At 54.1% G+C, this 15,860-nt stretch overlaps 1 protein-coding gene across 2 annotated transcripts in view; it reads left to right on the top strand.

The window, feature by feature from the left end:
- PRR35 (proline rich 35) overlaps positions 1-15,860 on the top strand; it is a 48,424-nt gene that overhangs the window by 17,069 nt on the left and 15,495 nt on the right. The window contains exon 1 of one of the 2 annotated variants that reach the window (XM_080387362.1): positions 1-9,032. This exon is cut by the window's left edge and continues 17,069 nt beyond it. Coding sequence is in view for 1 of the 2 variants with exons in the window: in XM_080387361.1 (XP_080243487.1) it covers positions 15,720-15,860 (141 nt within the window). In the remaining variant the exon portion in view is untranslated. The other variant, XM_080387361.1, reaches the window with a different exon arrangement.

The following is a 15,860-nucleotide window of genomic DNA, read 5'->3' as shown; positions in this document are numbered from 1 at the left end:
GCAGCTGGAAATGAGGATGTGGGATAGGTGCCTGCTGTGCAACTCCAGGATCCAGCCAGGGATGTCCCCCAGCAAGGACACTTCTTTGCAAGGAAGGGAGGTGAGACCCTGGCTTGGTCCCTCGTTAGAAAAGCAAGCTCTGTGAGATCCATACATTCAGAGAGGGACGGCAGGGCGAAGGAGACTGCCCTGCCACATGCTCAGTCTTGAAAGGAGCCTGGGTATTTCCTGGGCTAGTGACAAACACCTTCCCAAACAGCGTGTGGCACGATGCAGAAGGCAGAAGTGCGGCTGTGAAGGCTGGGCTTCAGTGCAGGTGGTGGAAGCATCCCAGCAGGCAGACGGCAGGATCAGCTCTGTCTGCAACAAGGGTCCTGAGGACTGATGGCTCCAGCTCTCCCAGCTGCCAAGAAAATGGCCAGGCCACCAAACACAGACAAAAGCTCCATCCCATGACAGTTCCGAGGAGAAAGGAAGAGTAAGCAGTTAAAAGGCCTGCCGAAAGCAGTGTTATTGATATGCAAGTCACATGCCCCCGTAAAACCCTGCCAACCAAAGACCTGTGGCAACCAGGACATCTGTGAAAGCATTTAACAGTGATGAAGCAGAAGATCAGATGCGTAAAAATGCTTTGGATGTCTCAGTCCAGCCTCATCTTTTGGAAGATGTGGTGCAAGTGATGATGCAGCCAGGTGAGCTGAACTGGGAAGCACAGGATGGGTCTTGTGCAGAGCCTCTTGCAGCTCCTGTGCTCCTGGAGGGGTTTGAAGAGACCAACCCCTGAACCAAAAAGAAAAGTCAGCAGTTCTCTCCAAGTCGCTGAGCATGTCTGCATCCATGCTGCTAATGTGCTTTCTGGGCAAGTACATATTCTCCGGTGGTCTTGGTTGCCCAGAATTTTTTATGAAATAACTCTGGCCACATGTGTGACATAGGTACAAGATAGAGCAGCTTCACACAGACAGAATGAAGACTTCAGCCTTCAATTTTTTACTACTCAGATCATTAGCTATACCACTTTTGCTCAATTTCATGTTCCAGACATCTTTGATTAGAGCAGTTCTTTATGGAATTGATGACATGCTTTCTTGGATGTACTACGCTGTCCTCATTCTTCCACTCTGTTCCTCAGGTTTCCATGCCCAGATTAAGATGGCACTCGCCACTGTTTTGGAAGTCCCTCCAAAATCTGCCTATCTGTAGAGGAATTGTAGAGGAATGAAGCTGGGTTAATTAACATTGATAACATACAGCTGTGGGCTGGCTTGGGGTGGTGGGTTGGCTGGTGTGGATAAGGTGCAGCTGTGGCTGGTTCCTGATAAGTAGTTAAATAGCTGTAAGGGGTAGGGGAGAGGAGCAGTGACTGAAGAGAGACCTGGAAGAAGCAGAGGGAGGTGAGAGAGTGTCCTGGATGTATGAGAGACAAGGAGAAGGATGCAGCAGAGGCAAGAAGCAGGACAGACTGTCTTGAAGAGGATGATGAAACAGCACAAACAGTAGATGAACTGTTGAAACCTTGTGGGGGATTGGTGGCTGTGCCGGGGCAAGGTGCAGAAACTACTTATTGAAGTTAGGCTGGTATGGGGTGGTAAAAGCCTTGTTGCAGCTTGACAGTTTTGAGAGTGCTGACACACATCCCTTCTTTGAAACATCTTTGGGAGCTGAGAGTGAGCAGCATCCCAGTGATCTGATCCAGCCTGACTTTCCTGTGTTTTGTCCCTAACATGATCATTTGTACATGTTCAAAACAAATCCTGGATAAGATGAAACACTCCACCATCTGAATGTCAGCAAGGCAATCAGAGAAGCTGCAATTTTAATGATATGGGAGAAGTCACTTGTTTAGAGCTTGATTCGTGATGCTCTGTTACCCATGACAGCTTATGCTAGGACTATATTTGCTTCTGTTCTCACCTTCCCACATTTTCTTGGACAATTTTTATTCCATAGCTTTCTTTAACTCATCTGCCCTGATTTCCAATTGTCCTTACTTGGCTGAGAAATACAGAATTAACCTTTCTATAAATTGTTTTGCTTTTTCAATGCTTTTGTCCCCTCTGTTCTAAAGTAGACGCTCACCCCTGCCAGACAAACGTGGCTTTTGGTAGCTCAGTCACTGAACTTACTGATTTATCTTTGTATGCAGCTCTCCCTCCAGCCACCCTGGGTGCTGGAATCCAGCTGGGAATTGCCTGAGTGTCTTTGTTGTGTATGGAAATGTCTTTCACTAGCTTTGTTGCTGACAGGTTCTTGTCTCCTGGACAAGTGGTTACAGCTACATTTACTGCTTGGTTTAGTGTTAAGCAATGTTATAAATAAGCATTACTAGAGGGATTATTGCTCTATTGCATAGGAGCGTTATGTTGCTTATTCTGGCATTTAAATTGAACCATAGCTAGCTGTGATTAGCTCTGATTACACTGAGCTTTCAGCATCTCGTATGACTTTGCATAAAGTGTTGAGATCACCAGTCTGCATCATGGTGGTCCCTTTCCCCAGTTGGTGGGTCCCCTCCCCAGGAAGTCTGGTGGCCTCCTCACTGCCCACCTCTGCTCCTGTGAGCATCCCCAGCCCACTATATGGGACTGCCAGCATAGAAATGTCACTGCCTGCGCTCTGGGGGCTGCCTTACCGGTACCGTAGGGGTGAGGGAGATGTCCAGCTTGTCTTCACCAATGCCAGGGATTTCATGCCTCCTTTGTTGGATAGTTTTCCTCAAAGCTCCAGTGAATTCGGAGGAAGCAGGAGCTTTGGCTTGCTGTAATTCCCAGCTCCTGATGTTGAATGTTTGAAAGGACTGCAGCTGGATTAGTTAGTCATTGTCGGTCCCTTCAACTGCACTATTCTATTCTACTTCTAATCTATTAAATTCAATTAAATTTGATTAAATTCTATACTGGAGAATGGACAAAGTGCTTTACAGTCATTGCAACAGCACTCAGAGCCAGGAAATCCCCCCAGGTTTGAGGAGATGTATCACCCAAGTTTGGGACCTGGGGTGGGAAACTGGTATTTTTATCATTACTTGACCCATGGCCTGGTATTAGCGAAGTTTCCACTCTGCAACGTGCATGTTATGTTGGAAAATTTAAGGCTGGACATTAAATTGTTTCTGTGCTGTCATTCATGACCAGAAATGACCCAGCCACCATTGTCAACTGAAGCTTGACACTGCTGAAGTTTGGAGTCCATAGCTGAGACTGTGACATAGAGGTATCTACAGAGCTACCCATAGCTTGATCTCCTATGCACCCTTCTAATTCTGTCCTCCTACCTCCACTGGAAAGGGGTAAGTCTTCTGCCTCCCTCCAAACAGCCCTGAAGGTGCCCACACATAGTTCTTGTTCAAGACTGAGCTTTCAACTGCAGAAAGACTCAAGTTGTTGCTGATTCTCAAGGCCAAGCTGGTGAGATGTATGTCTCTGCCATGGTAGCTGCGGCTGGTGGCCTGGGGTTTCTAGTTCCTTGGTTTCTGGGATTGCATGGATAATACTTCAAGGAGCTTTCCATTAGGAAGACTCCCGTTCATGCATAATTCCGTAGGTAACTCTCCAAATGTGGTGCAACAATCTCAAGGTTGTTTTGTGCCCCTGGTAAACTTGTGATAAATTATCTCAATAAGTATTATTAGTGGAAAAGCTTGAAAAGCCCACACCAAGTGAGGTGAACTGACATTCCTAGTATCATACATAGAGTGAGTGAGTGGTCTATAACTACCAAGTTTCTTCCAGCCCAAGAAATCACCTCTTAGAGCACAACTGAATGGGATGAGCGGAGAAATTCAAGGGAAGCGGTGACTTCTTGCTGTGAACCACACGGTACCTGCTTCAGAAGGGTAAAACAATAGCAGTTCCCATTGCTGCAAATCCCTGTCAGCACCAAATTCACCCAGGATGAAGAATTTGGTGTGACAGGAGGGACAAGAGGGGAGAGGAGAAAAGGAGATGTTATCCATGGGAGGAGAAGAGGGAACAGCTCCGCTGTCTCACTGTGTCCTCAGCGCCTGACCCGTTCCTTGGCTCGGAGCAGCTGGGGTGGCACTGGGACCGCTGCATCCTCTTCCCACATCTGCAGCACTTCCAGCTGTGGTCTTGGGCAGGTTCATTTGTCCTTGTCCCTCCGTTGGCATACAGTTACTGATGCCAGCACCTTTTGGGACAGCTTTATGGCATCATTAACATTTATGGAGAGCTTTGAGGTTCTGGCATGGGGAGGGCAAGGGGCTGTTATTTAGTGGGCATCTCCATGGAGCAGTGGAGGTGCCCACCACACAACAGCCCTTTGCCTCTCTCTTCCAAGACCATTTAGGACCCTTGGCCTTGCTGAGTTAACATGTCGCTGATTTTTTTGCCCCTGTTGCTGCTGCTTTCCCCCTCTCTCTCTTGCTCTCACCCCCCCTTTCTCTCTTCTCCTCCTCTCCCGGCTCTGTAGCAGTTTCCTCGGGAGTGTTCAGCTAGCTGACACATTTGCCACAGATGGATGGTGCACACGGAGACAGCTGTCACTCCCGATTTGTGGTCCACTGCGTGACAGCGGGACTGATGCCTTCTGAAAGGCCGTCTCGCGGAGCACATGCACTCTGACATTCTTCGAGATGAGCCCTACAGACACCTCTCAGTGGACCTCAGGAGAAGCTGGCAAGCTAACCCTTCCCGCTCCCCCTCCCCGAAGCAGCCTGCAGGCTGGAAGAAAGCAAGCACTCTGGTGTGCGCGCACACACACACGCACGGCCAACCTCCTTGGGTAGTTCTGTGCCACTACTGGTCTGCCAGGTCCCAGCCCGGCTGTTTGCTCCTGATGCTGGTGTATGAAGTGAGGCAGGTTGAGATTTGCAAGAGGGAAAGGTCACCAGCGAAGCTGCTCTTTTCCCCTTTTCTGCCTTTTTAATTGCAGGAGGGAAGGATATGGGCTCCAGTTTCATTCTGTCAGAGAAGCTGCCTCCAGCCTCTTGAGTTCCTCTGTCACAGCAAAAGCTGACAGACTTTGCAGCAGCAGCCTCTTCAAGCCTCCCTGTCTTCTCCATCCCCTGTGATGGTCTCCATCCCCGATGACCCACACAGCAACATGGAAATTCCATCACGGCCCCAGCATTGCACACTGCAGTGGGGCAAGCTGCCCTGGGAGGACCCTCACATTTCCTATGGAGGTTCCTTTCACCAGCTTGAGGCCAGCTGCAAAGGTAAGGCTGGCTCCTTTGAGAACAAAGCCCTTAGCCCGGCTGAAGGTCCTTGTTTCAGGTCCCAACCACCCATACTTGTCTTATGCACACAGACACCAAGGTATTCAACTCTGAGGCCTTCAATGAAACTCTTCTGGTGGGACTTTCAGTTGGACAGACAAAGCAAGGCAGAGGAAATAGTTTCCACCTCTGGGCAGAAGAATAAAACCTTCCTGATGCTCAACTCCATAGGAATGGGAACTGGTCCTGCCTTTGGACCTCAGAGGAAAAAATAATCCTTCCAAAAAAGACATGCACAGCTGTTAATTGTCCCTCTGACTTGCAGAAGGTTGTGATCTTGGGAATAGGTCTTCCTGAAAAGGAAACAGAAAGTTTGAACTAGGTCTAGAGAATATCATCCCTCCTGAACTGACCTGAAACTTCCCCACTTTTTCCCATGTCTGGGCCCTATCCCACATTACACAAGTACCCGGTGGCTGCACAAGGTCATGGAAAAAGTCCTTCCAGTAAGGTCTCCAGGTGGTGTTCAACAGCAGAAATGCAGGGGAGAGGACAAAAGCAGAGCAAACTGATATGAGATGTCTCTTGGATGCTCTTCCAAGCTTTCAACCAGTCACGAGTGAAAGACCTTATGAACAAGGTATGACTTCTCTGTATTCAGTAGCCCCTGCTGGAGTTCCCATCCCAGCAGTACCTGGATAGGTCTGCCCACCCACCCCCTGCCAAAGGCTTTAGGAGCCACTTGTAAACACAGGAGGCTTTACAGAAGTTACCCTGGTTGCTTTGATCCCCTGACCCCTGCTCCCAACCCCTTGGAGCAGGCTGACTGTTGAGCAGGAGCCTGCTCAGCAAGACACAAAGTGTGAGTTGCACCAGGACTCAGCTCTCCCGGTCCTTCAGCAGCAAGGAGTGCCTGCCACGAGGCTAGTCTTGAAGGCTGTAATGTGGTTCCGTGCTCAACAGGTTGCAGGCACAGAGGGTTTGTGCGGCTTGATGTGAGGTCGTGCCAAGCTGGCATCGGCGTGAGGGGAAGGTTTCCATTCAGATGGGGTGGTGATCCTGGGGGGGAATATGGGGCACCTACCCAGTGTGAAAGCTGGCAGAGCATCTCTATCTGTAGCAAAATATTAGGAGAAGTAGGGATCCAGCGAGAAACTCAATCGTAACTGCAAGTTCAAGATTGCTGAAAGAGTCACTGAAAACCTTAAGGAGAGGCTAAAATGGACCCGAGTGCAGTTGAAACTAAGGAGAAAAGAGCAGTGCCATTTCCCTCTTGATGAGAGCGCCCCAGAAAGACTCCAGCTCTGGCATCATTCACCTGGACTTTTCCATCATGCCATCTCTAAATAGAGCTGTCTGGACCTAGAGGACGGGACCTCCCAGCTCACAGGCTAGTAGCAGTGGCTGTGAGGAAGGGTCCTGAGAAGGAGCTGTGCTGGAGAGAAGGAACTATGGGCTCTTACAAAGTCTCAGCAGGTTCTGGCCTTAGCTGGTACCCTCAGCCTGGCCTGCCGCACAGCAGTGAGACCTTGGAGACTGGTGGTCCAGGGTCACATCCTTTGTTCTGACACAGTTATTTTAAATGAGGTTGGGAAGACCAGAGATCTTGGCATTGCTGTGGGCCTCTCCACAGTGGCACTCCAAGGGTCCAGAACGTGCAGAGATACGAGAAGCAGTTATGTTGTAAGAATGTGGCTCCCTGGGAAAATCATGGTCCATCTGTACAAAGCATGGTCAGACCAGACACTGACGCCTCCAGGACTTTTCCTCTGAGATCCTCAGAAATATGGGAACTGGTGAGGCTGGGCTGCCTAAGAAAGCGCACTCTGAGCTTCAGCAGCATGGATACATGAGTTCCAAGGTGAGACACCTCAACTCAGACCAGCTCTGATGGACCAAAGCCAGTGGACACAACCCCTGCTAGATGCCTTCTGCCCAAACAGACCCTTCTGTGCAGACATTTTACCAGCCTGAGCCTTGGCCCTTCAGCTCCTAAGATGGTTATAAGGAAAGCTTTGCTCATGACCTCATGGGGCTCAGTTCCAGATGCCATGTAATTAGGTGGTCCTATTGGATGCCACCTCAAAGTCCAATTCCCCATGCCTGTGTTATCTGGAGGTGGAGAGTCCCTTTCCCATGTTAGGCTGCGAGCATACCCAAGGTTCCAGAATTGTTTTGATTTAGTAGTGTAGCACAATGATAACTTTTTTTTCCCAAATATTTTTTAAGGAGGTAGAAATGCAGGTCAGAGAAAGGTACAGGTTTGCGGGCAGGGTCTTGGACCTTGTGAGCACATTGCCAGCCCAGCCAATCCAGGGAAGAGAGCAAACCAAGTTTATAATGAAAAATTCTTAGTTTTTGAACTTCAACAAAATACAAATAAGAAAAACTTTTAAAAAAGGAAACACCATATTCATAAGAACAAGAACCCATAATTATGGACAGGGACACTATTCATTGGTGCTGCACATGACCAAGCCCCCCAGAAGTCAGCATGCCCCAAGGAAGACTCTAGGTTTGGGGGGGACATCGTTACCTTGGTGTCCCCTTTCTGAGGACAGGCTTGTTCAGCAGGGAGGCCAGGTCACCCACATAGCTGCTGGGAGTGCCAAGCCACCGTGCTGGGGCGAGGTCTCCTGTGCTGACCCAGAGACAGTGCCTGGGGCGTGCTTTCCCCAAGGAGCTCCACTGCGAATGCCCTATCCAAAAGAGGACCCTGCTGTGCCCCCCTGGCTCCCAGCCGAGAGGCACGGAAGGTGAGCAGAGAAGCAGGACTTGGCGCTTTGCCATGGGATGGTGGCAGCGGTACCAGGGGCTGAGAAACCACCAAGTAAAATTTGGTAGAAAAGGTGGTGAAACGGAGATTTCTGCCCGCAATCTGCAGCCCCTGCTCCACACACCCGGGTGTACGCCCGGCTGCTGGGGAGGATGGAGATGGAGAAAGGGGAGGAAACTTCTCTGCTCCCACTGGAAAAATGTCCTCAAACCATCAGGCACATCTGGCAAGGACCATAGTTGCAGCAGCCTCCTGCCTGTCCTTACTGTCCCCACCATGGCAGTGGCTGGGACACCTGCGCATGCCTGACTGTGCCATCCCCTTTCCCTTGGACGGGTGAAAGGGGCTGCCCACATCCCGAGCACCGTGCAGAGCAGCTCCTGGCCAGCAACCCGCTCCAGGAGATGCCATCTCAGCAGCTTTGCACCAGTGTGGTGGCCCTGAGGCCCCAGGACCCTGTCTCCGGGCATGGATCCAGAGGGTTGACTCCCTGGGAGCACCCCGTGCCTGCCCAGCCTGGCAGCACCAGGGGCATTACTGGGGAGGGAGAAATATTTTGCACTGAGAGCGCTGCGGATGAACGGCGGCGTTTGGAAGTGAAGCCGTAGCCCCTCACCTGCTGGGTGGTGAGGCAGGCACGGGATCAAGGCGAAGTCGCCTTCACATCTCGCTGGCCTTGAACAGCAGATGAAAGGGGCCACTGGGAGCCAGGGAGAACAAAAACAGAGAGCGGGGAAAGTTCGGGTCAGGCAGGGATTTCTGGCTGGTGTGTTTTCCACTGAGAAATTCTCTCTGCCTCTTTCATGATGATGAAGATCCTTTTAATTTTTTTCTTCCCCCTTTCTCCTCTCCTTCTTCTTTTCCCCTTTCGCCAGGCTGATAGCTGGGAGCCGCGGAGCATGTGATGCATCTTCCATATAGGGGCAGGAGCAAAGCAAGACCAACTGATGGACGCCCTAGGGCCAGACTTGCAGACAATATATAACCTACTGCATGATCTAAAACGCTTCCCACTTTCACAGAGTGAACATCAGGCAGAGCGGAGCGGCGGCGAGGGAAGAGGAGTCCTGCGTGCAGGTAAGTCCTGGCCACCTCCTTCCCAGGAGGCTGTCCCGGGGAGGGGGAAGGTGCGAGGGACCTGCTCCGCTCCCACCAGCCAGCAGCAGTTGTGCAGGCAGGTGGGATGGGGCAGTTATTAGTGTTATTCCTGGGGATTTTTTAACCCTTTTTGGTGCCAGTGGTACCTGTGCAAGTCGGAGTTCAGGACAGCGGCCGGGTGCTTGGGAGATTGGGTCTAGCAAAGCCCAGCCTCAGCCTCCCTGCAGACATCGATGCTACGAGCTGAGAGCATCCCGAGCCAGCCGCGGGTTCCCTCGCTCCTATTTCTTGCTGTCGATGTCTGCCTGGGCTGCGGGCAGTGCACGGCTCCTGCCTGCCTGCTCTGAGGCATCTCCCAGCCAGGCACCATCCTGTCCCAGCTGGCCCCAAGCGGTGGGGCTCCCCTTGCCTTTTACAGAGGAGCAAAAAGAATTATCAACCAACTTTAAAAAACACTTTTCTCAGCCTGCTGCCGTCAGTGCTTGCCTGCCTTCACCCTCCTGTGCTGGAATTTCCTTTGCAAAGGAAACTGTTCCCAGCCAGGGCTGAAGGGGGGACGTGGGCTGGAGGCAACGCGGTAGCAAAATGCAAAACAAAGCGTGCTGGGCGAGTGCCTGGCTGTACGTGTGCCTGTGTGTGCGCTTGTGTGTATGTAGAGGGGGGTCTCTACAGCCCACCTGCTGTGGCTTTGCCTGTGCCACATACTCGTCCTCATGGTGGGGAACAGACTTCGTGCCTGAGATAGTTTGTGTCCTGCTGAATGGGAAATAATCCTAGCAACAGCCCTGTGCTCCCCGTGGCCACGCAGAGTTTACAAGAGTTGGCGTTTTTTCTGGTTTTCTTTGGGGTATCAATTTTGTCTGGTGGTGATGTGGAGACTGAAGAGCCCCAGCTGTATGTGGGGCTGGGAACCTCTGTGAACTCCCAGACACTTGGGCGAGCCCCCCATGGTCCCAGGCAAATCGGGCATCTGTAATTGTAAATGGACCAAAAAGGGATAAAATCATTAAAATGAATGGTTTGGGGTATTCCTGCTTATAAACCCCTGGTGAGTGCAGGGATGATAAAATTTCTCCATGTGTGCAAGGGGGAGGCCAGGCTGAGGATGTACCCTTGTTCTGTGCCTCAGTTTCCCCGTCTGTGCATTTCACTCTCCCCCAGTCCCGCCTGTCAGCCCCATGCAGTGGCAGCGTTCCCTGCAGTCCCCCTGGGCACATACGGAGGGGTCAGCCCAGGGGAGCAGCTTTTCATCGGGGCATCAGAACCCAGCCACAGATTGTAATCAAGGTTATAATTAGAATGAGGGGACTCAAAGAACCTGCAATGTTAAGTCAGAGGGACCTCTGTGAGCAGCGCCAGCTCTGCGGCATGGTGCGGGTGGGAGAGGCAGGGCTGTGTCCCCACCACACGGGACCTGGATGGGGGGACACCCAGGCAGCACCCTGCACCTTGCCCGTGGGTGCCAGGGCTCCGGGCACGGCTGGAGTGGCCGATCCGGAGGGCAATTGTGTGTGACCACATCGGATTACAGACCCAGGGTCCGATGCCCCCATGACACACGGAGCCAGAGATGTGCCCGGGGGGCTGGCAGTGATGGGCAGGGAGCCGGGGGTCTGTCCAGGTGTCCTGCCATGCAGTCAGTGATTTAGTCCAAACTCTCTCTGCTGCCACGAGCTTTTCCTGGGCAAGGGGGGGGAATCTGATTGCTGTCAGTAGCTCAGCGTCGCCAGGATCAGGCAGTGAGGAAGAGCTGGCAGGGGCTCGGGGAGTCCCCTGCTCACGGCTTGGACCATGTCACTGGGAGAGGAGAGGACACCAGCCAGTGGCTGCTGGCAGTTGCCTCCCCCCCGGCTCAGGGAAGGCTGATGGACCTTTGAACACCTTTCCTTGTGGCAAACGCTCTCAGAATTGCCCCACTGAAATGAGGGCAGTGCAAGCCCCCCGCCCCCCATATCCCCCCAGCTTTTCTAAGCCTCCTCTTCTCTCCTGCTGAGACAGCTGTGCTCAGCTCCCCCTCTGCAACATCCCAGCCGCAAGCAGGGCACGGGTTGTGCCAGGAGGTGCACACACCACAGCAGTGGAGCAAAATCAGGCAGAAGTGTGGCAAAGCAGGTACTGCCGGGTGCCCCCATCCCGGTGCCCACTGGTGAAGCCCGAGGTGCTCAGCACCATAAGCTGGTGCCCAGCAAGAGGGAGAAGCAAAGATGTCAGGGATTTTTTCCCCCTTGTGAGATCAGATCATTCCCATCTCTCACTGCTTTTCTCCTCACCACTTTTCTCCTCTCCGACACTTCCAAAATGTCAAATTTGGGACAAATTTCAAGGCACTTTCGGCCAAGCTGAAGCCTAAAGTCAGGTCTGCCCCTTGTCCCAGACCCCAGACTGGTTACAGCTAGCAGAGCTGCCTTTGGTGGCAGGGACATCAATAGCATAAAGCATCCACTCCAGCGCCATCCCGTCATGTTCCCACTCATGATAAGCACCATCTGGAGAAGCTTTTATCTCTGCAGTGCCTTGCCATACTTCAGGCATTGTATCCTGTGTTTCTCGGTGGCACCTACAGCCCCACGCAGCTGCGAGGGCACTGCCAGTACAGGGGCACCAGCCCTGCAGGGACCAGAGCTGAGAGCAGGACCTGTGTCCCCCGTCTCCTGCCAGCATCAGTGCCTGTTGGAAGCAGAGGTGCCCTCAGCTTGCTCTTCTTGTGCCAGGAGGTATGCTTGGTCACCCGCCTTGGTGCTTGGGCTGTCATCTGCGTTTGCATTGGGCTCGTTATTACTTGCAATTGTTATTATTTCTGATCTGCCAGAGCAGAGCGGTACAGGGCTATGGGGCGGGTGGGTGGGTTGATGGGCACAGAGAGCAGAGCCGTTGCTGTCCTACAGATCCTTATTATGGCCCTACAAAGCTTGGGAGAAGCATCCTTCGGATGTGGGGAGAAAAAGGCCTGACCCCATTTCTGACATGCCATGTTGCAAGGAACACGCTGCGAGCCTGGCTGGAGGGAGCCACAGGCAGGGCAGGGACTGCAGAGGCATCCTCTCGCTGTCCGGCGTGGGCTCCTCTCCGGGATGCAGGCAGCTTCCTGGCTGCATCAGCCACCCCATCCCGAACCCGGGGCAGGCACCGAGCCCTGGGAGCGCCGGGAAGGGCTGGCAGAGGCAGCGGGCTGGCACAGCTGTGTGGCTTTCAGAGATACTTGATCGATAGCTTCTTCCTAACACTCCCCCATTCCCCCAATCCCCACATGCATTTTTCATGCTAACCCCTCCTGGGCAAAGGCTGTCTACGCAGGAAAAAGAAAGAAAAAAATACAAAACACAACAAACTACAACCAAAATCTACTGTTGTTTCTCTAGTCCCCAGAGCTTGTTTTAGTTTAAGGGCCAATCTATAGATTCAGGGCTGGGAATATCTTTGCTCCACTAACAAAGAAGCATGAAAAAGCTCACCGGGGCTTTTTTTAAGCCTCTTCAGGTTGGCCCAGAGCTGGAAAAGGCTGGGCTCTGTACAACGAGGCTGGGTCTAATGGTACAACACCGTCTGGGCAAGCTGGAGAGGCTGGGAAAGGGAGCTAGGCTCCCCTGCAGCTCTTCTTGGGTTCACATCCCTCCCAAGACATACTGCCATGAAGTGGGTAGCAATGGGGGCCCACAGCTACCCTCCCCGGTGTGCAAAGGGTCTCTGGGGCTCCTCGTATGGCTGCAAGTCGACCTACATGTGCAGAGCTGAGTCTGTGATCCCAGGCCCTTGCTGCTGGGAAGCCCAGAGGACCCCTGGGCTGGTCCTGCCTGGCCCCCCAGGAGAGCAGAGCTCAGGTGAAGGTTTGGGTATTTCCCAGAATTAGGAAAAAACCTGCAGGGTTTGGGCAAAGGTCAATTTTCAGGGCAAACCTCTTTTTCTGTCTCCTGTTGTCTGTGAAGGATATTCCATGTTGCTGCCCATTTTTGAGTGGCACCTGGAGCATCCCGCAGCCCATGCTCCACCAGCGCTCCCATGACTGCCACCACTGGTGCAAGCCCAGCCCATGCAGGGATGCTGAGAGCCCCATGGCCGCTGCCTGCCTGCCAGCCTCCCCTGGGTGAGGGCTCGGTGTTTCTTGGGGTCCCTCCAGACCCACACTCACCACTGCACCCCGATCACCCCACACCAGACACAGCATGAGCTGCTTCAGCCCCATTACCTTGGGAGCATGTCTGTGCCTGTGACACCCGGAGCCAGGCCCCTCTCCAGGGGTTTTGCAGCAAGGAGACTCCAGCAGCATCACACGTGCTGCCTGCATCCCAAAATTCCCATTATTTTGTTGTGCCAGGGCTGAAGCTGAGGGCACTTAGCCCGCACACAAGCTCTCATCGCCCTGCAGCAGTTTTTCTGGTCTGTAAAGAGCCCAGCTGGCGTGGGCAGTGTGCGGGCAGCTGGAAAGCATCCTCCCTGCAGCCCTCCCACGCACCTCCGCGGCCGAGGCATCGGTGGATGTGGTCACACCGAGACGCTGTGTCCAGGGTCCAGCGACGGCAGCGCTCCCCGCTCTGATGGCGAAAGGGCACAGGCCAGAAATAGAAGGGGGAGGAGGATGCTGTGACCTTTCCAGCAGCCGATGATGAATAAAACTTTCTGGCTACCTGTAGGAAGGCAAGGGGAGCTTCATTATCAACTCATCAAAGGACCAGCGGGATGGTGACTGCTGTGGGGATTCCTGGAATGAACCTGCCAGTGCCTGGCTCTGGCGGTTGTGCAGCTCCGGACACACGGTGGGCTCCAGCCACGGCCAGGAGCTCTCAGGATGCCTGTGGAGCTGAGCAGGGAGGGAGGAGGGGATGGTGGCTGCCACCAGCATGAGCAGGAGGGCAGATCAAAGCCACCTCCAGGTCCCCCGCCTGCTAACAGGCTCCAGGGGCTGCTCCTCTTGGGACATGCCTGTGCCAGTGCCGGGGCAGTCCTGGGCAGGAGGGGATGGGACCCCTCATGCTCAGCTGTGTGCACAGCACTGGGGGGTCTGGATCTGAGAGACCCCCAAAGACATATCAGCCAGGGCCTGCTTCTGCCCCTGTGCACAGGGGGACATCCAGAGGCAGCAGGGAGTGTGGCACTGCAGCCATCCAGGGTACAGGGTGCAGCCTGTCCCCACCTGGGCACTCCACCAAAGGGCTCAGAAATGTCTCCCCCAGCCCCATAGCAGGAGACACCTACAGGAGGGCTGCCCCCATTCCCTCCTCTTCCTCCCCCTGGGTGCAGGTGGCAGTGCCAGCACTCTCGGATGGAGCGGGTCAGCCATGGTCCCCCCTCCCCGAGTTGTCTCCCTGCTCGCTGACCCGGGTGGGGGGACAGCAGCCAGCTCCCCTCAGCCCCACCCCCCGCAGATGGCATGGGCAGCCAGCACAGGTGGCCCTGCGCCTTGGCAGATTGGGGCCGGCTGCCTGCAAAGCGCCCAGGAAGGGCTGTGTCCCTGCTACGGCTCGAGGACAGGAGCAAAGCCAGGCCCCCCCGCCGTGGCACAGGGGGTGCAGAGCCAAGGGGGACACCGAAGACAGGTCTTCAGGTTGCTCTGCTGCTGTGCCCGGTGCCAGATCTGGCTCTTTGGCGCTGGCACCAGCGCCCTGTAAAATACTAAACAGAGGATGCTTCCAGGTAACAGCGAGCTGGTGGGTCAACAGCGAGAGGGGACACAGGGTCCCCGCATTTGGCTCCAAAGAGGTGAGCTGGGCCAGAGCATCAGGCAGTTTGGGGAGGGTCCAATTTTAAGGAATTGCATTAAACAATGCCATGCAGGGTCATCCCGACGCAGCTGTCTGGGCCGAATCCAGCATCTCACAAGGGGGTTCTCAGGCTGCAGCTGCCCCTGGTCCTTCCAGCCTGGGCCAGTGCTCAGGTGGTGCCAGACACCAAAACTAGGTGGCCTGGGGCTCGCTGTTGTAGGAGAAGGACCTGCAAGGGGAGAAGGGGGCACCCAGGGTCTGAGTCACCCCCACAGGGGCTTCTGTCTCTCTCCACGAGTGAGAGATTCCATAGCACAAGCACAGGGTGGGGATGATGGTACGAGCTCCAGGGCACGGGGTGGGGATGATGGTGGGGCTGTCCCAGCTCGAGGTGACCCATCTTGCACTGGAGATGTGGTTCGGGAGCTGTCAGGGCAAGGGTGGTGGCTGGAGCAGGTAAATGATTAATGCCGGAGAAAAACCAGGCTGGCATCCTGCCCATCACTCCTCGACAGGAAAAGTTGATGTTGGGAGGGGAATTTTCAGAGGGCTGGAGCAAGGAGCCAGCCCCGAGCCACGCACGCACCCAGCCCCAAACCAGCCTCTTGCCGAGCATGTTCTCCTCCAGCCCAGCTGGTTTTGCTCCCAGCCTGCTCCGTCTGTGCACATTAAAGCTTTTTCTAGGTCTGAACTGCTTTTGGCAAGCCAGGCTCCTCCTGTTGGCCTATCCTTCTCCCCACCACCCTCCCCATGGCTGGCTCCCCCCCACCCGCTCCCGTCTGGCTCCCGCTCCCCCTCCCCGGTCGAAGCCCTGCCAGGGACATGGCAAATCAGCGAGAAGCCTGCGGGGCAAATCGGTACAAATGAGACCAAGCAAGAGGGTGGGGAGGGACGGCGAGGGGGGGGGGAATGACTCCTGGGTTGGCGCTTCTGTTCCTGAGTTTGATGTTTCCTGCAAACAACCCTGTAAATGCTCGGGAGCAGCTTTGGATGTCACCTGCCCCCCACCTCAGTGGGGTTTGGGAACGCTGGGTCTCGGCTGGGGGGGACAGCCCTCACCCTGCTCCCCCAGCCTCCCCGCAGCCTGCCATCCCCGAGCGGGGACCTAGCT

Source organism: Falco punctatus, assembly GCF_963210335.1.
Source record: "Falco punctatus genome assembly, chromosome: 4".
Lineage (NCBI taxonomy): Eukaryota > Metazoa > Chordata > Aves > Falconiformes > Falconidae > Falco > Falco punctatus.
Note: the sequence above shows the minus strand (reverse complement) of the source record. Positions and strands in the feature narration are given on the sequence as shown.